Below are 21,029 nucleotides of genomic sequence, written 5' to 3'. Positions count from 1 at the left end.
CACCACTAATCTACTTTCTGTCTCTACAGATTTGCCAATTCTAGACGTTTCATATAAAAGGAGTCATATACTATGTGACCTTTGGTGTCTGGCTTCTTTCACTTAGCGTGATGTTTCCTAGGCTCATCAGTGTTGTAACATATAACAGTACTTCGTTCTTTTTTATGGCTGCATAGTATTTCACTGTATGGTTAACACCAGTTGGACAGTTTTAAATTTTACTTTCAGATCTATACTCCATTTTGAGTAGATCTTTGTAAAGGATGTGAGATTAGGTCAAGGATCTTCTCTCTGCATGTGGATGTCCAATTGTTCCAACTTGGACAATCTGTTGGAAACTCCACCTTTCTCCACTGAGAAGATCAGGTAGACTGATTCTTCCAACTTTATTCTTCTTTTCACAATTGTTTTAGCTGGTCTAGTTCTTTTGACTTCCATATAAAATTTAGAAATAACTTGTCTATATGTACAGAAATATCCTGCTACAACGTTAATTGTAATTGCTATAGAGCAATTTTAGGAGAAATGCCATCTTTACTATGTTGAGTCTTCCAATCCATGAACATGGTATGCCCTTCATTTAGGTTTCCTTTGACTGCTTCCATGGGCATTTTATAGTTTTCAACATAAAGGTTCTGTATGTGCTTTATTAGAATTATACCTACATTTTTTTGGAGCTCTCGAAAGTGGTATTTTCTCTTTAATTTCAGTTTCTAATTGTACATTACTGGTAGAGAAATAGGATTGGTTTCCGTGTGTTGCCCTTGCAACCTGTGACCTAATTAAACTCACTTATTTAGTTCTGGAAGTTCTTTGGTACACTCTTTGGGATTTTCTATATGTGGACAATCATGTCAGTTGTGCATAAAGCCAGCTTTATTTCTTCCTTTCTAACCTGATATGCCTTTTCTTTCTTTGTCTTGCCTCAGTGAACTGGCTAAACGTCCATTACAGAGCTGAACAGGAGGAGTCAGGGCGGACATCTCTGCCTTATCCCCAAACTTGGGGGAAAACATTCCGTCTTCCGCCATTAAGTATGATGCGAGCTGCAGGGTTCTTTTGTAGTTTCCCTACATCAGGCCAAGAAAGTTCCCCTCTATTCCTGCTTCACTGACAGTTTTTAATCATAACTGGCTGTTGACTCTGTCAAATGCTTTCCTGCATCACTTGACATGATCACATTGTGCGTCTCACTGGCTGATCTCTGAATGGTGAACCAGTCTCACATTCCTGGGATGAGCTCCATTTGGTCACTAAATAGTCTTCTCTCTACACGTTACTGGATTTTACTTGTTAATATTTTATGAATGATTTTTATGCCAAAGTTCATGAGGATTACTAGTCTTTAGTTGTTTCTTTTTTTATATTGTCTTTGTCTGGCTTTAGTATCAGAGTGATGTTCAATTCATAAAATGAGTTCAGAAACATTCCCTCTTCTTCTACTTCCTGGAAGAGACTGTGTCGACTTACTGCTTTTCCTTCTTTTTGGTAGAATTCTCCAGTACAACTATCTGGGCCTGAAGATTGCTTTTTGTAAGGTTGACTAAAATGTAGATTTACATTCCAAAACTTTTTTTAAAAGATATTAGGAATAACATTGTAATCTGAGAAAACTTTTACACCAGTAGTTATCACATCACGCCTCACTGCTCTGTCTGGCTAATAGCTCACGTTCCATTTAACCAGATTTTCCATTCTCTTTACTCCTCTGAACACCCACACGCTTCACATCGCATTGCTACCTATAAATGGCCTGCTTGTCTGCGTCCATCGGGGTCTGGGACCCCACAGGGGGAGGGCTCACTCCTTCCACATCTGGTTCAGAGCAGGTGGGGTCTTGCTCCGTTTTTAACTCTGTTACTACTTGCATCTGTGAAAGGAGGAAGAGAACTTTTGTTACTAGAAAGAAAATAAGCTGCTACCAAGTACAGTAAGTCCCCTACGTACGAACCTTCAAGTTGTGAACTTTCAAAGATGCGAACAGACTATAAACCTATTACAGTACAGTACTATATAGCCAATTGTGTTAGTTGGATACCTAGGCTAACTTTGTTGGACTTATGAACAAATTGGACACGCACTTGCTGTTGGAAAGGAACACGTTTGTATGCAGGGGACTTGCTGTATTCTATTCTCAAACAGAAATGCAGTGGAATGGTAAACTGCCAGACGGTTATGACAGGCAATAATACGGAAAGAATACTACCAACAAAGTCCTTTGAACTTAATGTACTTCTAAACGGCTAAAACAAAGGTCAAATTTCCAAAACATTTAAAAATTGAGAGGACCGCTATCTGTGAAATGCTTATGATTTTCAAAACCGTAATAACTCTACATCCCTGAAGGGCACTGGTACACATGCAGTCTTTCTCGTCTGCCTCTCCTTGTTATCTGTCCTCATGCTGAGTAACGTTGCAGGAAGAGAAGAATAAACAAATAATCCAAGCTTTCTTATCTTGTCACAAAAACAACTCAAACCCAAGATGCTCCATATTTGTGACAGGGCTGAAATTCTCCCTTACCTATCCTTAAACTCAGGAATACACAAGCTATAAAAATGTTACGGGGACTTCCCTGGTGGTGCAGTGGTTAAGAATCTGCCTGCCAATGCAGGGGACATGGGTTCGAGCCCTGGTCCGGGAAGATCCCACATGCCGTGGAGCAACTAAGCCCGTGCACCACAACTACAGAGCCTGCGCTCTAGAGCCCACGAGCCACAACTACTGAGCCCACGTGCCACAACTACTGAAGCCCGCGCACCCTAGAGCCCACGAGCCACAACTACTGAAGCCTGCACACTCTAGGGCCCGCGTGCTGCAACTACTGAAGCCTGCGCGCCTAGAGCCCGCGCTCCGCAACAGGAGAAGCCACCGCAATGAGATGCCCACACACCACAACGAAGACCCAATGCAACCGAAAGTAATAAAATTTTTTTAAAAAATGTTAAGGAAAGTCACTGCATCCAGAAAGCAAAGACCAGCTGTGTTTAAAGAAACAGTGTTAAACGTAAGAGGAAGCCTTAAAGATATTACCACTGAAATTGCTTTAAACTGGCTGTGTTGTTTGTAACATCCGGGGAAAAGTATTTAAATCCTTCAACATAAAGAATTCAGTTTACAAATAAAACAAAATCGCTACAGTAAACTTCTTGTTATCCCTGAGCAGATCACCGCCCTCCTCGGCTTCTTCAGGACTGGGGTATCTGGGATGCACCTGCCCCGCCCACAACTGCCACCCCCCGCCCCTCAGGGAAGCAGCCTGTTGGGGAACCTGTGGTGGGGTGTGGGGTGGGGGGAAGCTCATCCACGGAGATGGGAGAGCCTGCATCCTGCCAGGAACCCAGCCTGGTGCTCGGGGCTGCAGCCGAGAGAGCAGCCCTGCAGGTCCGGGCTCGGGCCCTGTTCTCAACTCTCCAGCAGGCCAGAGCGAGCAGGTTACTTCCATTCTGCTGCCTTTAGATGGAACAGTATACTTGGGAATTGCTTCTCTCTTAAAAAAATAAACCTGTGCGCCACAACTACTGAGTGGGACTTCCCTGGTGGTGCAGTGGTTAGGAATCGCCTGCCAGTGCAGGGGACATGGGTTCAAGTCCTGGTCCGGGAAGATCCCACATGCCGTGGAGCAACTAAGCCCATGCGCCACAACTACTGAGCCTGCGAGCCACAACTACTGAGCCCATGAGCCACAACTACTGAGCCCACATGCCACAACTACTGAAGCCCGCGCACCTAAAGCCCACGTGCCGCAACTACTGAGCCCACGTGTTGCAACTACTGAGCCCGCGTGCTGCAACTACTGAAGCCTGTACACCTAGAGCCCGTGCTCCACAACAAGAGAAGCCACCGCAATGAGAAGCCTGTGCACCGCAACGAAGAGTAGACCCTGCTCACCCCAGACCCAGTGCAGACAAAAAAAAAAAAAAAAAAAAACAAAAGTGACTGACTAAAGCCCAATCAAACACAGTCCTTCTGGAGAGAAGTCTGACAGTATTATAAAAAAAAAGCCTTAAAGGATTTATTTCAGGATTTTAAAAAAATGATCGTGAAAAAAGAGAAATCTAAATGTTCAACCTCAGAGGACCGGCTAAGTAAATGTGGTCTGTCTGTACTGTAGAAGATCAAATCCTTACTGAAAGGAATGCTCACAAGCGGTTCTCCACGTCACGGGAAGTGCTGAGCTGTTACAAGCGAGGCCTTTCCCCCACTGCGCCCAGCCCTGCCCTGGACTCCCTGCATCAGGGCAGGGACCAGCTGGAGGGAGACGGACACGTAACAGGGTGTGTCAGAAGGTGATCACTGCCACGGATGGAGAACAAAGATCAGAGGAAGGGACCGGGAAGCGGGTGGCAGGTAGGGAGCAGGCCGTGGGGGTAACCAGGGCCGGTGGGGGGGTCCTCGCAGAAAGCGGGGCGAAGCAAAGACCTGCAGGACGGAGCGGAGCAGAGCCAAGGGGCAACCAGAGCCAGGGCCCCGGGGCAGGCAGAGGTGAGAGCCTGTGAGGTCGTAGGGCCCTCCGGGCAGGGAGTCCACGAGGAGCCACCGCAGGGCCCAGGGACAGCGGGGACATCGTTAGATGTGCATTTGAGAAACAAAATCTCTTGGAAATATCAGAGGACTTCCTGGTGAAGAGAGCAGCCTGAAATAGAGTTCCCTACCTCTAAGAAGCAAAAACATTTAAAACATTTTTTTAAATCAACAAAACCAAAATCACTGCAACAGGAAACATCCCAGGAATGGAACAAAACTGTCCATCAAGGAAAGACCCGACTTGAGAAGGGGACAGGGTCGCAGCTCAGGTCCTACACACCCCCTGAGTCTCACCAAGTGGGGAGTGACAGGTGGGCGAGGCGCCCCAGGCCTGTGGGGGGGTGTCCCTAAACCCTTGAGCAGGGAGCCGGGCGTCATGACCGTCTCCTGCAGGGGCAGGAGACGTACAGACAGCACCGCAGCTGCACCCCGCGTGCCATCGGACGGTCCCCTCTGCCACCCACATGCAGGGGAACGAAACCGCACAGCTCCCGCCCAGGCCAGCAACTGGGCAACACGGGAGTCTATGATTATCACCACAACCTTTAAGAGCAACGATACTTACTAACACTGACATTAGAAAGGTAAATTCCTAAGAAACTATGACTTAGGGGACTCAAAATTACTGGCAATCTCGGTGTCATTTAGGAAACTACTTGAACAATTCTACCCCTAATCTTTCTGAGCACCAAGATATAATAAATGCACCAAACGTTCAACATTGAACCTGCACCCTCACGGAAACTAGCTTGCGAATACACAAGGCACTGTTCGTGTTTCAGTACTAGGTCGGCTGACTACTTAGGATGTGGAGCAGAGCGCCGGTGCTCACTTGTTGCCCATCTTGATAGCTGTCTATGCTCAACGTCTGTGTAGCCATCATGGTGAGTGAGTTCTTTATAAAACATCAAATCATCTTGAGTCAAAAGCAAACGGTGTCTGGGAAGACAAAAGCAGAGAAGCATCGGTTAATAACTCAGAGCACTTCTTGTCCCTTATTCCACAGCACCCGTATACCTTTTTAAATACATATCTTCACACGGAGAGTAAAAGCCATCCTCCACACTACGGTATAAGCCAAATCCTACTCAGCAGCCCCGCACCTGCCTGGCGATTGCGTGTCTGCACTTGCCCCAGGCCCGGACACGTTATCACGTCTCCAGGCATTTGGGTTTATTCCTTCACTCACCCAGCAAACACCTAGTAATGTCTACACGTGCGGGACACTGCCCTGGGCCCTGCGGCTTTCCTGGGGCCACAAGGAAGAGGAAGGCCAGGCAGCACACGGAGGGCGTAGGGGCGCTCAGGCAGGGTGACACGACAGAGGGTGAGCACGCAGCTGGCAGGCCACACGGCTGCGTGACGGGGCAGGTGCACTGACACTGAGCCCGGGGAGGCCGACCTCAGGCAGGAAGGACACAGGTGAGCTCAGGGAGGCTGCGCTGGGCATCGGCTCACATCTGCACGCGATGCAAAGGTGGGAACGCTGTCATTCACCTGTCACCACGCACACAGGTAAATGAGACGAGAGAAACCAGGTGGGGATGCCACCCGTGCCCCCCGCAGACAGGAGGACAGTGGAGCCACGTGCAGTGGGACAGCAGAGTTGGGGGGCAGTGGGGGACACGGGAGCAGGTCACACCCACTCATGGGCCACGTGGAGACTGTGCGCCTTCTTGGGGCGGGGGAGGGAAGCCCCAGGAAAGTCTGACCAGAAGGGCCCTGAGGCTCCCGGCTCGGGACGGTCCCTCTGACGGTGTGCAGGGCAGGTGAGAGACTGTAGGGCCGAGGAGGGCGGAGGCCGTGTGGCCGGGGCCGATGGGAGCACAGGACGTGCAGATGGCCCGGGATGGGCAGGGGGGCGGGTCCGGGGAGGGTCGACAGTTCCCACCTGAGCCACCGGCAGAGCAGAGCCGCATGTCCCGAGGTGGAGCCAACGGCGGGGAGCGGGGTCTGCGGCCTGGGAGGAGAAAGCGAGAGATGGGACGTTGAAGGTTTGAGACGCTTCTCAATACCCACGAGGGAATTCTGGACGAGTGAGTCTGGGCCACCAGTACCAGCCCGGTAATCGTCAGGGCGTGGCCAGCACGTGCAGCGGTGTAAACGTGTCCTCCAAGTAGCCCAGGTCCTGACCCCCAGGCCCTGCAAGTGGGGCCTTACTTAGAAACAGGGTCTTTACAGGGGTAATCACGTTAGGGGTCTCGAGAGGCGTGTCCTGCCGAGAGGGGGAGGGGAGAGGCGCCGAGGGCGTGGCCACGTGAACCTGTGTGAATCCGAAGCAGCCTGGAGTGGTGCTGACACAGGCCGAGGACACCCAGAGCCGGTCCTGAGCCCAGTGCCGGGAGGGGCCCGAGCTGCTCACCTACAGGCGTCCACCTGACAGTGGCTTCCCAACAGCTGACCTGAACAATATGCACAGCAGAGGCCCTGGAAGGGCCTCGACCAAGAAGGCAGAGCCACAGCCACGTGGGTCTCGGCTGGGGGCCAACACTCCACGGTCACTTTCCAGCATCCGGCCGGCCCGCCCCACGAGATGACACTGCGGTCGAGCCCACAGCTGCGGGATCTAGGCAGTGGCGGATCACTCTTCCAACTCTGGGGGCTTTCAAAATGCCCATAATAAATAGTGGGGACAAGTCAACGTTTCATTTTAAAAACATATAGATGTGTAGTCCTTCTCTCTACCAACCTGGTTGAAACTTCAATATCTGACATAACTTGGTACAACCGTTCTAAAGGAAAAAATTTGAAATTTGCGTCAAAAGCTTTGAAAATACATACTTCCTCTACAATGGAACACCACGCAAGAAGTGGAAAAATAAGAAAAAAAAGGCAACTCCATATGACTAACATTTTGTTGAGTAAAAAGGTGGGGACAGAGTGCCAAGGTCCCACTCCCGCAGGACACCGAAGGCGCCTGGAAGAAGCTGCCAGCAGATGGCGCCGTCCGCTTGAAAGGGTGGTCCAGGCCCGCCGGCAGCCATCTATCTGCAAAGTCCTCAGGTGCTCAATTCCAGGCTGCAGCAAAATGGTCCTCCATGTTGGGGCAGAAACACGGCCTGGCACCTGCAAGCGGGCAAACAGCCCCCAGCAGAATTCACAGGCTCACACATCCCGCAGAGCTGCCTGGGCTTGGGAGGAAGCACGTGCCCTGGTCCAGGCCTCTGGCAACCTCAGCTACTCAGCTACAGGCCCTCCCAGCCCTGGCCAAGGCAGGCCCAAGACAGAACCTGAGTGACTAAGGGAAACCTACCATTAACTGGGAAATAAAGCATCCAACCCAAGGATGAAAGGTCAGCAGGCTCATCTTTGTTTAGCAAAAACTCTTCTTTTAGGCATTATATGAAAACCAAGGTTAACTTGAGATTTCTAAACAATCAATTAATCCCTAATTCTCTCCCCCATTACATAGAAAAGTAAGCTTCTATTATATTCAAACTCAACAACAGTGTCCTCACTTCTTTTTTTAAAGGTTATACTCCATTTATGATTATTAAAAAATATTGGCTACATTCCCTGTGCTGTAAAATGTATCCTTGTATCGTATTTATTTTATACCTAGTAGTTTATGTCTCATAATCCCCTACCCCTACCTGCCCTTTCCCTCTCCCCCCGGTAACCACTAGGTTGTTTTCTATATCTCTGAGTCTGTTTCTGTTTTGTTATAGTCACTAGTTTATTTTATTTCTTAGATTCCACGTATAAAGGAAACGTACAGTATTTGCCTTTCTCTGACTTACTTCACTTACATAACACCCCCCAAGTCCCTCCATGTTGTTGCAAACGGCAGGATTTCACTCTTTTTTATGGCTGAGTCGTACTCCATTGTGTAAATATATACCACTTCTTTATACATTCATGTGCTGATGGACACCTCAGTTGCTTCCATATCTTTGCTACTGGAAACAGTGCTGCTATGAACATTTGAATCAGTGTTTTCATTTTCTCCGGATATACGCCCAGGAGTGGGACTGCAGGATCATATGGTAGCTCTATATTTAGTTTTTGGAGGACCCTCCATACTGTTCTCCACAGTGGCTGCACCACTTTACATCCCCAGCAACAGTGCACACGGGTTCCCTTTCCTCCAACTGTCTTCAATTCTTAACGTCACGCGACGCTCTAAAATCCAAGTCAAAGACCTGCCGACCCAACAGGCTTAACGATACCATGGTGTTGAAGGGCGAGACACGGTTTTGTCCATTTTATTTCTACAAGTTTCATCCAGTTAAAAAAGAACACATTTATGGAAACTGTCACTTTGGTACCCTTTCAAGAGTTCCAGCCAGACTTGAAGAAAACACAACTTTCCAATTTTCATGTACAGAAACGTTAAAACTAAAAGTAATTAAAGAAATACAAAATTTAAAATTATACATCCTTTCTCAGCTAGCAATTATTAACTTTAAAACAACAGTGCGCCACTTTGCTAGCAAAGACGAAGTGAAACCCAGCACCCTGCAGGAATCCTAGGTCTCACAAACCGTGTAATTGGTTTGGAAGGCGATTTGACCGTATGTATAGTTACCCATAAAAAAAGTTACACTCTTCTCAAACTCAGCTAAGAAGACAGCATTAGTGTTGCAACCTGAAAGGCAGACAAAAAAATGAAAGGTGAGCCAAATCTAACAGGCAGGTGTTTTAATATCTCTAAGCATCTAGTCAAGGACAACTGACAAGTCAGGGAAGAACCAGAGGCAGACAGACTGGCTGAGTACCACCAGGTGGAGAAGGCCTTCCTGCTCAGAGCAGACGGTGAGTCCGGGAAGGTCCAGGACGGCTCAGTCTGCAGAGACAGGAAGAGGAGGTGCAGCATGCGGGTCAGACGGTGGAGGGGGCCCCAGGTCAGCAGCACCCCAGCTCCCCTCATCCCAGCCCACGTGGTCCCTGAGATGAGAAGCCCGACTCGCCTGAGATGACTTCCTTCCTGCCTTAGTGGTGTCTCTAAGCCCTGTGGGAGATTTAGATTTTAATATTTTTGTGTTTAGCTTCAGAATAATCTATGTATTTGACATTTAAGTTGTGTGCAGTACGCAAGAAATTTTGGCAAATTAATCTTAGGTTTTAGCCTTGATTCCAGTTTTAAAGTATAACTGAGTTACTGACTTTACACATTTCTTTTTTAGTGAAAAGGCACAAGAAATTTACTAAGATTGTAAACATTACTTCATTTATGCAAGTTTACCAACTGCCAGGGTCTATTCTAGGTCCTGAGGGTGCAGCAGTGCGCAAAACCAAGTTCCTCATCCGACGAACATCACTTCCTGGTAGAAGGTCTGGAAAGTTTGAGAACTTGAGATTCACTACATGTGCAATTTTAAGTTACTAGATCTACTGAGAAGGTTTTATTTATTTGGTCACATATTTAAGGTGCTTAAAACAAAAAGTGTATCTACTAAACTTAAAACGGGTTCAAAATGCATAAGATTTAAGTTGTATATGGGACTGATCATTAAAAATGGTGCATGTAGTCTGATCATCTTGAGTTGATCAAAGGCTGTCTTATGGGTGAAAGATCAAAATTTACTAAACTTATAAAGAGAAAAATGAAATCTATAAATTCTAACATAAAAGCATAGAGAGAAAAACAGGGCTGTAGCTTTGTAGCCTTAATAAATGTTGATTTAAAAATAACCTCAGGGCTTCCCTGGTGGCGCACTGGTTGAGAGTCCGCCTGCCAATGCGGGGGACACGGGTTCGTGCCCCGGTCCGGGAGGATCCCGCGTGCCGCGGAGCGGCTGGGCTCATGAGCCGTGGCTGCTGGGCCTGCCCGTCCAGAGCCTGTGCTTCGCGGCGGGATAGGCCACGGCGGTGAGAGGCCCACGTACCGCAAAAAGAGAAAAATAAATAAATAAATAAATAAATAAAAATAACCTCAAATAATCTCTTCTCAAAAGAGAAAAGCTCAAAAGCCTCATTTCAAAGGGCATTAAAAACTCACGGCAAGCAGAACTAAGCCCGTGTGCCACAACTACTGAGCCCACGAGCCACAACTACTGAATCCCACAAGCCACAACTACTGAGCCCACACACCTAGAGCCCGTGCTCCTCAACAAGAGAAGCCACCGCAATGAGAAGCCTGGGCAGGGCAACGAAGAGTAGCCCCCGCTCGCCGCAACTAGAGAAAGCCCGCACGCAGCAACGAAGACCCAATGCAGCCAAAAATAAAATAAATTAATTTAAAAAAAAAAAAGAATGAAGCCTTTTGTTTAAAAAAAAAAAAACTCACGGCAAGAAAGTCAGAGGCAAATAATGTTTCTTATCCACATTGACAGAAAAGAGAACAAGAACCTACACGTCATCCATAGGGGAATGGTGAAATCCATTACGGTTCCAACCATCAATCACGAACATGAAGGTTAAGTCCAAGGAAAAAGTCTCATGGGTGCTGTCAAATGGAAAAGCAGGGCACACAATCTGCTGTGCACGTAACTATGCCTTTCATTCAATCCACAAATGTTTACTGAAAGTCTTCTCTGGGCCAAGCTCTGTTCTAAATGCTGGGTATGGAGCAGCAAACCAAACACAGTCCCTGCTGTCAACAAACAACTTTACAGGCTTCCCTGGTGGCGCAGTGGTTGAGAGTCCGCCTGCCGATGCAGGGGACGCGGGTTCGCGCCCCGGTCCGGGAAGATCTCACATGCCGCGGAGCGGCTGGGCCCGTGAGCCATGGCCGCTGAGCCTGCGCGTCCGGAGCCTGTGCTCCGCAACGGGAGAGGCCACAACAGTCAGAGGTCCGCGTACCGGGAAAAAAAAAGAAACAACTTTACAACAATGTTGAAAAAGTATTTGGAAATTAATGTGGGGAGAAGAGACAGCTCTCTAGGACCAAGAGCGTGGGGTCCTCTCCTACATCCTTTATTAAGTTTGATGGTCCGGGGACTTCCATGGTGGCGCAGTGGTTAAGAATCCGCCTGCCAGTGCAGGGGGCAAGGGTTTGAGCCCTGGTCCGGGAAGATCCCACATGCTGCGGAGCAACTAAGCCCGTGCACCACAACTACTGAGCCTGCGCTCTAGAGCCCTCAAGCCACAACTACTGAAGCCCATGCACCTAGAGCCCGTGCTCCGCAACAAAAGAAGCCACCACAATGAGAAGCCCGCTCACCGCAACCAAGAGCAGCCCCCGCTCGCCGCAACTAAAAAAAGCCTGCGCGCAGCAACGAAGACCCAACGCAGCCAAAAATAAAAAATAAATTTATTTAAAAAATAAAATATAATTTAAAAAGTTTGATGGTCCTCTCTGTGGAGGTCTTCTGTAGCCCTGGTTAATTAATCCTGAAACACATCATGGTTTTTCTTGCTACTGTCAAAAGTATCTCATTGTCACTATACTTTCTGGTGGACTGCTGGGTGAGAGATGCCCCCAGTCTGCGCAGGCTAACCTTGCACCCGCCAACCTTCCTAACAGCTCATGGAGAGGCTGCTGGTGTTTCTCAGCACACGCAGATGCAATCCCAATCAAGATTCCTGCTGTTTCTGAAAAACTCAAAAAATTGGAAAACATCCTACAAGGCCACAGGTAACAACTAAGAAGTGGCTAACGGCACAAGAACAGGTAAACAGGCCAATGGAACAGCAGAAGTGAGACGCTGGACTCGTCAGGGCTGGAAGGAAAAGTACCAAAGATGCAAAAAGCTTTGGAATTTTGATGCTTTTACAAACACCTCTCTGTACTCATCAATTGCTGCGAAGTGCTGGTGAACGCGGGCTTTTGGTGTTGCTACACACACACACTGTACGTGGGCAACCACGCGCTCCCGCTCAGCCACGGGCACGCAGGCTCTCGGCCACCTGGGCGGGCCAAGCAGAAGCTCCCGCAAGATCAGAGCTCTGCATCAGAGTCCTGTTTACGGGGCCCACGCTAACGCAGAGACGCACAGAGAACTGGTCCAGGAGGGTCCATCTTCATTTGCACTGCCAGCATCACAGCGGGGCTTAGTGAGGGCAGGAAGGAAAACGAGGGAGGAGATATCTCCCAGGGTCTATATATGTGCAGACCTAAGTGAGGCACTTTTAGAGCACATCCCCAAACTGCGACACTCCTCCCGAGATGGGGGTCTTTGTTCCCTCCTCTTCAACGTGGCCTACGCTCAGCGACTTGCTGGGAAGCAGGAGAGCGCATCCGGAGCAACGCTGTGTGACTCCAGGGCTGCGGAAGCTCCCGCCGCCATGTTCACCGGGACACTCACTTCCGGAGCCCCGAGAAGTAAGAAGTCTGACTAAACAGAGCGCTCCCTGCGCTCACTGTGAGGAAGCCCAGGCCACAGCGAGAGTCCACGCAGAGGTGCTGTGCTCAGCAGCCCAGCTCACGTCCCAGCTAACAGGCAGCAGCAACTTGCAGATTTGAGGAAACCCTTCCAAAAGACTCCAGCCCTCAGCCACCCAGCCATCCACGGCCCGGCGCCCTCCAAGCTGAGGACCCCAACCTTGTGGGGCAGAGACGGGCCGGTCCCACCGCAGCCCTTCCAAACTCCTGGCCCCCAGGCCCGTGAGCAGAGTGAGGTGTGCAGCCTCCTGTGCCCCCGCCAGTAGGGACTGGAGCGCTCGGCAGTCTCTGGAGCCCTGCTGATGAGCAAACAGGTGCAAAGAGGTGGAGCGCCTTTGAGAGGCCGATCTGTCTGGCTCCCAGGCCCTGCCATTCCCCGATGTGCTATTTCAGAGAACACAACAGAACTCTGTCTAGTAAAAATTAATAAACAGAACCCTTAATTAAATAGAGTTGGGGGCTTCCCTGGTGGCACAGTGGCTGGGAGTCCGCCTGCCGATGCGGGGGACGCGGGTTCGTGCCCCGGTCCGGGAGGATCCCGCGTGCCGCAGAGCGGCTGGGCCCGTGGGCCGTGGCCGCTGGGCCTGCGCGTCCGGGGCCTGTGCTCCGCGATGGGAGAGGCCACAACGGTGAGAGGCCCGCGTACCGCAAAAAAAAAAAAAAAAAAAAAAAAAAAAAAAAGAGTTGGGAGGCCAGCAGGCGCACTCCCACACCCCGACGGTAGGACCACCCGACAGAAAGTGGACAGACTCCTCTTCCCGCCTGGCAAGGCCTCAGCCCAGGAGACGCTGCCCCAGCCCAGCCCAGCAGGGAAAAGCCGCCGGAGGGACCCATTCCTCCGGCGGACTCTCGACTCCAGAGTCAAGCTCTTTAAAAGAGCTCTCCTCTCCTGGCCACGCAGGGACTTGCACGGGCGCCCCATGGTTGCAGACCCCAGATTTCAATTCTTCGTTGGTCCCGAATAAACCCATTTTGCTGGAGAAGTAACCAGCAGTCTATCTGTTTTATGGCAACCGTTTCTAAGATAACTGTAGAACTCACAAGGAAATCAGGCAAATGTTTGACAATCTGACAGCTCTGATGCCTACAGATGTTAATTACCTCAAGTCAATCTATGAATTATAGTGTCATTCAAAACGGGAAACACTAAGAGAATGGATGAAGAAGGTGAACCACCAGGTACACACCACAAATGACCTCCAGTCATGTAACATGCAACGCTGCACACACAGGTAGCTCTGCTTTGCAAACAGTAACGAGTCTAAAGAAAATGACGGCCTGGTGCTAAGTGTACAAGTGGCATCTCCCAGTAACAGCCAAGGTTTGCAAGTCAGACATCTCCAAAATATCGTAACAATTACTGAAAAGGAAAGGAACTCCTCCTTCCTGCCCGATCAACATGTATGAGAAAGACATGATGCTGCCACTGTATGTTGCCAGCACATGGTAACGATACTACCCATGAGCATGTAAGAGTTGAAATGCTGGGCGATGAAGACCCCCAATTGCAACCGTAAAGTTTATTTTCCAGAATTTCACTTTGGAGAAGAGCCATCTGGTGGTGTTGATCCAACAACTAAGCTTACAGAACAATCACCAACCATCACACCTCCATCCCCTGAGCTCCCCGTAATGCCTCCGGACCTCTCCCCCATGGCCACTCTTCCCAACCCCACCCGTCCCCCAAGTCCATTCTCCACACTGCAGCCCCAGTGATGGGGTTTCTTAAGGCTTTGCTGCTTTCCCTCTGCTATCAATTTTCAGAGTAACGTGCTGGTTCCCTAGCGTTCTCAAATAGTGACCAGTGAGGCTGTGATCCACGGGTTTAAACATGTAAAAAATAAGTACAGGGCTTCTCTGGTGGCGCAGTGGTTGAGAGTCCGCCTGCCGATGCAGGGGACACGGGTTCGTGCCCCGGTCTGGGAAGATCCCACATGCCGCGGAGCGGCTGGGCCCGTGAGCCATGGCCGCTAGGCCTGCGCGTCTGGGCCTGTGCTCCGCAACGGGAGAGGCCACAACAGTGAGAGGCCCGCGTACCGCAAAAAAAAAATAATAATAAGTACAGCTTTTTTATATATGTATATATTTTCTGATGTTCCAAATTATCCCATCTTTTTCCAATGTAAGCCCCTTCAGTTACCTCCTACAGCTTTTAACGCACTCTACTAATTCTTTTTTTTTTTTTTTTTTTTTGCGGTACGCAGGCCTCCCAACGCTGTGGCCCCTCCCGCCGCGGAGCACAGGCTCCGGACGCGCAGGCCCAGCAGCCATGGCTCACGGGCCCAGCAGCTCCGCGGCACGTGGGATCCTCCCGGACCGGGGCACGAACCCGTGTGCCCTGCATCGGCAGGCAGACTCTCAACCACTGCGTCACCAGGGAAGCCCTTTTTTTTCTTTTTTTTTTTGTGGTACGCGGGCCTCTCACTGTTGTGGCCTCTCCCGTTGCGGAGCACAGGCTCCGGACGCGCAGGCTCAGCGGCCATGGCTCACGGGCCCAGCCGCTCCGCGGCATGTGAGATCTTCCCGTACCCGGGCACGAACCCACGTCCCCTGCATCGGCAGGCGGACACTCAACCACTGCGCCACCAGGGAAGCCCTCTAGTAATTCTTGATAGCTTTCTTGCTTTCAGGTAAAACGAGATACTCCAGGCTCATATTGTTTATTTTCTATGTCAAACCCAGACTTTGCCATTGATCCAAGGGGCTTTGATTCCAATGGGAAATGATACGTAGAAACCACAATCCAGGTGCTGTGTGCTCATTGCTACTGGTTGGTCACTGTTTCTAACCTTTCCAATGGACAGGGATAAGAAATGTTTTCTCATAAAAATTTTGTACAAACAAAATAACACTGATACCTCCAATTCAAATTTGGGATTACAGGGTATTTACTTTACTTCAAATTAATATTTGTATATCTCTTTTCTTACCCTGAAAATAATTTCCAAATGACAGTAACATAATGACCTATTTATCACTTTATATGTGTGTGTGTATATATATATATATAGTTTCAAAATAATATGAATATTACTACTAACAATACAAGTACTAAAAATTGTTTAAGATTTCTTTGTAGTTTCTTTGTCTTTAGGATTTATCCCACTAGGATAGATGTACAATCCAAGTTGTTTTGAAGTCACTGTAAATAATAATTCTCTGTGTACTTAAGCCACCAATTCAATTCCTAGTTAGGTTCTTGTTCTTTCTTTCTTTCTTTTTTTTTTTTGGCTGTGCTGGGTCTTTGTTGCTGTGCGTGGGCTTTCTCTAGTTGCGGCGAGCGGGGGCTACTCTTCGTTCGTTTTGGTTCGTGTGCTTCTCATTGTGGTGGCTTCCCTTGCTGCAGAGCACGGGGTCTAAGTGCACAGGTTTCAGTAGTTGTGGTGCACAGGTTTAGTTGCTCTGGGACATGTGGGCTCATCCCGGACCAGAGATCGAACCCATGTCCCCTGCGTTGGCAGGCGGATTCTTAACCACTGGACCACCAGGGAAGTCCTCTTTTCTTTTTTTTTTTTTTAAGTATAATTTCCATGTTATTGTGTTTTCAGAGAATAGTATTTCTTCAGTCTTTAAGGACTTAGCTCCTTACTTGGGCTCTGGTGGAGGCCATGGGGCAGCACCCGCAGGTCTAAGTCAGGGTGGGAGTGTTCCAACCTTCCGGCTTCCCGAGAACCATTCTTGACTACCATGCTGTGCTCACACAGTAACGTACTTTCATATATAGCTTGGGAAGCACACAGGTGTCGAAAACACTTGCTTCGGAAAAGTCCCTGACGGCTTCGGCCTTTACTATGTTCCAAATGACGAACTTCTTAATGGGCTTATTCTTGGGCATGCATTGGGCACAGCTGGCTCGGCCCCTTTTGACATGACCATTTTTCCTTCTTTTCTTGGTCATCTTAGAAGCAAGGAGGCAAGGGAGCCCTAGTTAGATTCTTTTGATTCATTTTGCTTTAATTTTTAGGTAGTCCTCCCCCCTCCTTTTGATTTAATTTTACTATAGAAGATACGTTTGAAACCTAATCTATAACCCTGTCCCCTCCCTCTCCAATAAGGAACTCATTTTAATAGTCTGGGGTTTAAGCTTTTTTATCATAAGCAAATAGTCATACCCTCTCTCAGATAAGAGTGCACACTCTTCTCAGCTCCGGGCCTTCCTTTTCTCACCACATCCTAAAGGTGCTTCCCAGCAGGCTGTCATCACCTTCACTCCTGTTTACAGCTGCAGAGTGAGTACTACAGGTGTAGCAGACTCAGTGCAGTTATTTAACCAGCCCCTCTGTGGACATGGGTGTGTTTCCAAGTCTTCAAAGGGATCTTCTGGAAACCCAAATCTGATCAAGACACACCCACTTAAAACCCTTCAGAGGATTCCCACTGCCTACAAGATACAGATGATAACTTGTAAGGCAGCATGACTGGGTCATTACTGTGCTCCTCCCTCCCCGCCCCCCATCGCCCCACTCTCCGCACCGCAAGCATACCAGGCCCTTCCAGGTTCTTCAGAGCCCTGGGCTTCCCCCAACCCCCAAAGCCTCTGAGCACAGTACCCGCCCCCATCTGGACTGGTCACCCTAATCCTCGTCCCCTCGCCCACTCCTGTTCCCCTGGACCATTCACATCAGTCATCCCCATCTTAGAAGAGCTGCCCCTGACCTCCGACCCACATCTCAGAGCAAAACATGCCTCCCTTTTACAGTCTTTCCTACAGCTGTAATCTTACATTATTCCGATGGGCCTCGGATTAACTTGTGCCTTTACTACTTCCTGGCAGGAAGGAGCCGTGTCTGTTTTTGTTCACCATTATACTCCCCACCGCCGTGGCAATGTCTGGTACACAGCAGGTGCACAGTAATTTTGTTAGTGAATGGTTGTTACATTTAACACAGTAGGTATCTGTTCCATGAAAATCTGACCTAACTCACGCCAGTGCCTTTCTAAAATGATAAATCTTGGGACTTCCCTGGTGGCACAGTGGTTAAGAATCCGCCTGCCAACGCAAGGGACACGGGTTCGAGTCCTGGTCCGGGAAGATCCCATATGCCGCAGAGCAACTAAGCCCATGCGCCACAACTACCGAGCCTGCGCTCCAGAGCCCATGAGCCACAACTACTGAGCCTGCATGCCACAACTACTGAAGCCCGCACATCTAGAGCCCATGCTCCACAACAAGAGAAGCCATTGCAATGAGAAGCCCGTGCACCACAACAAAGAGTAGCCCCCGCTCACCACAACTAGAGAAAGCCTGTGCGCAGCAACGAAGACCCAACACAGCCATAAATAAATAAATAAAAATTTTTAAAAAAAGAATTACTAAAAAAAATTTAAAAAGATAAATCTTGACTACCTTTCTCCATTTCATCTAAAGTTGCTGGTCTGTACAAGTTTTCTACCTCCAAGTTCAATTCTTATTTATTTATTTATTTAGTTGCACTGGGTCTTAGTTGTGGCAGGCGGACTCCTTAGCTGCGGCATGCAAACTCTCAGTTGTGGCATGCATGTGGGATCTAGTTCCCTAACCAGGGATCGAACCTGGGCCCCCTGCATTGGGAGCTCGGGGTCTTATCCACTGCGTAACCATGGAAGTCCCTCCAAGGTCAATTCTGATCATTTATATCTTCTTCATAAACTATCCACAGCTTTTCAGATTTACTGCCATCTAATTGTACATGGATGTTCTCACTTGTAAAATTTTCATATTTGTAGTCATATCCCTTTTTATTTTTTTTTTAATTTATTAATTTATTTTTGGCTGTGTTGGGTCTTCATTGCTGCGCGTGGGCCTTCTCTAGTTGCTGCGAGCAGGGGCTACTCTTCGTTGCAGTGCACGGGCTTCTCATTGCGGAGCACAGGCTCTAGGCGCGTAGGCTCAGTAGTTGTGGCGCACGGGCTTAGTTGCTCCGTGGCATGTGGGATCTTCCCGGACCAGGGCTCGAACCCGTGTCCCCTGCACTGGCAGGCGGATTCTTAACCACTGCACCACCAGGGAGGTCCTCATCTTCTTTTTCCTCTAAAATGTACTATGTATGGCTCTAGGGCTGTACAAAAACAGGCCACAGTGGGACGTGGCCCATAGGCCTGCAGTTTGCCAACCCCAGGCCTAAAGTTTAGCTGTCCCAAGAGACATGTTGTACTTGACAAATATAACCCCAGCTACAGCGCACTCTCTAACTCAGTTTCGGTGATGTCAAGTCTCTTGCACTTTTCATTTAATCCACACACATGCTGGTGCGTCCAGGCAGCTCCCTCCCTCCCAGGCTGCCACGCCCACCCAGCTAGGCTTCAGTTTCCCAGCAGGGCACCTCCCCAGCTGCTCTCAGAAGCTGCTCTAAGAGTTCCACCAATTACACTAACCGAGAAACACAGGAAATTCTGGGGTAATTTCAGTCTTAGTGGCTGTGAGAGCCGGTTATGAAGCCAGAAAACGGCTGGGAGACAACATAAACTATATCTCTAGATTTTAGGGGGCAGTTGCTTATCTTTCCCAGAACATTTAATTGATGATCCTTTTCTAAACCAAACCTGTGCACTAATAAAGCTAAGAAAGCTGTCAAGGAACCCAAGACTCTCAAAATTCTATATTCAGAAAACCAGATCCTTTCCGAGACACCGTGCAGGACACCAGCTGTACGTCACTACAGTGCAATCAGTTTTCCTCCTGTGTGTGGGGTTGAGGTGACTGCCACTCGAGAACACCAGCCAAGTGTCCCCTGCCTTCTGTCCTGGCTCCATGTCCCATCCCAGGGCGGTGTTCAGTCAAGAACTCATTCTGAGGAAAACATTTAGCAAGATATCACTTTATTTTTCAAGCAAGATTTTGGGAGGTACCACTTGAAGTTTAATATTCAAATAAAATCAGGCGTTAAATCCTGTTAAAATCTATCCCCCCAAAATATTTCCAAGCCAACCACCTATGTCCCCAAGAGACACAGCAAAATTCTAACAACAAAGGTGTTTAATGGTTTCAGAACCCATTTCAGTAAATTCTGGGCTGAATGGCCTTTCACAGCTGATAGATTCGATTCACACCACAGCTCTGTCTTTAGGGCCATGACTATCACCGGCATCACTAAACACTGCTATTTAAAACTTTCATGACATACTTGCTACTGACGGTCAATGAATATGTTGTAGGAAAAACAGGAACCCCCACCCTTCAAGGCAAGGGCTCTTTCTTGGGACCATCTTTTCCCTAGGGCACCGTCTGAGCTCAGGGACAGAGCACCGTGGACGTCGGCCTGGCAGCACCATCCCTATCCTGATCGGGCTGGCGCTCAGCTTGGCAGCCCAGAGGATGATCAAATAAACATGGGAAACAACAAGACCTAAACGCTTGAAAGGCTTCACAACATCGGGCACGGCCAGAAAATAAAGAGACTGTAGGCAAATATTTAAAATGAGAAATGTGTCAATTATGTAAATACATGAAAACATATGTAATAACACTGACTAAAAACACAACTCAAAGGAGCTGAACTGATGAATTTGTAAAAATTTATGCCCATCCCATTAAACTCGGGTTCCACACAAGGCATTTCGGGAAATGCCATTCTAGGTCAGTACTTCTCGACCAGGGGGGATTTTTGTCCCCCAGAAAACACTTGGCGATATCTGAAGACATTTTTGGTCGTCACAACTGGGGGTGGGGGTTCCTCTAGTGTCTGCTAAAATCCCACAACGCACAGGACACGAAGTACCCAGCCCCAAATGTCAGCGGGGCCCCAGCTTTGAACGCCTGCCGTAGAGGATCACAGGGGTGTTTCACTTAGGCTGCAATAAATTGTACTGAAATAAATGTTTGTTTTATAGGGTTCTTTTTTATTTATTTATTTTTGGCTGCGTTGGGTCTTCGTTGCTGCACGCGGGCTTTCTCCAGTTGTGGCAAGCAGGGGCTACTCTTCGTTGTGATGTGCGGGCTTCTCATTTCTCATTGTGGTGGCTTCTCTTGTTGCGGAGCACAGGCTCTAGGCACACGGGCTTCAGTAGTTGTGGCACGTGGGCTCAGTAGTTGTGGCTCGCGGGCTCCAGAGCGCAGGCTCAGTAGTTGTAGCACACGGGCTTAGTTGCTCTGCAGCATGTGGGATCTTCCCGGACCAGGGCTCGAACCCGTGTCCCCTGCATTGGCAGGCGTATTCTTAACCACTGCACCACCAGGGAAGCCCACGTATTTGTTTTTTAAAAAAACTGCACAAACACATAACTGAACTTAGACTATGGCAAAGTTAAATTCCTGATT

General features: G+C 48.7%; 1 protein-coding gene and 1 pseudogene across 8 annotated transcripts in view; both read right to left on the bottom strand.

Annotated features, from left to right (window-relative positions):
- PKNOX1 (PBX/knotted 1 homeobox 1) overlaps window positions 1-21,029 on the bottom strand; it is a 47,638-nt gene that overhangs the window by 22,204 nt on the left and 4,405 nt on the right. For 3 of the 8 annotated variants that reach the window (XM_060151005.1, XM_060151011.1, XM_060151012.1), the window contains exons 2-4: window positions 6,419-6,487; window positions 5,360-5,466; window positions 1,743-1,870 (exon numbers count right to left, since the gene is read on the bottom strand). In XM_060151005.1, the coding sequence (XP_060006988.1) occupies window positions 1,743-1,870; window positions 5,360-5,410 (179 nt within the window). In that variant the 5' untranslated portion in view covers window positions 5,411-5,466; window positions 6,419-6,487. Of the gene's footprint in view, window positions 1-1,742; window positions 1,871-5,359; window positions 5,467-6,239; window positions 6,353-6,418; window positions 6,488-6,546; window positions 6,562-21,029 lie in introns of those variants that run through there. The other 5 variants (XM_060151007.1, XM_060151006.1, XM_060151008.1 and 2 more) reach the window with 3 other exon arrangements.
- Window positions 16,379-16,691, bottom strand: LOC132520337 (small ribosomal subunit protein eS26-like; annotated as a pseudogene).

Source organism: Lagenorhynchus albirostris, chromosome 5 (assembly GCF_949774975.1).
Source record: "Lagenorhynchus albirostris chromosome 5, mLagAlb1.1, whole genome shotgun sequence".
NCBI classification, from domain to species: Eukaryota; Metazoa; Chordata; class Mammalia; order Artiodactyla; family Delphinidae; genus Lagenorhynchus; species Lagenorhynchus albirostris.
The sequence above is the reverse complement of the archived record's forward strand: the minus strand, read 5'-3'. Positions and strand labels throughout refer to the sequence as shown.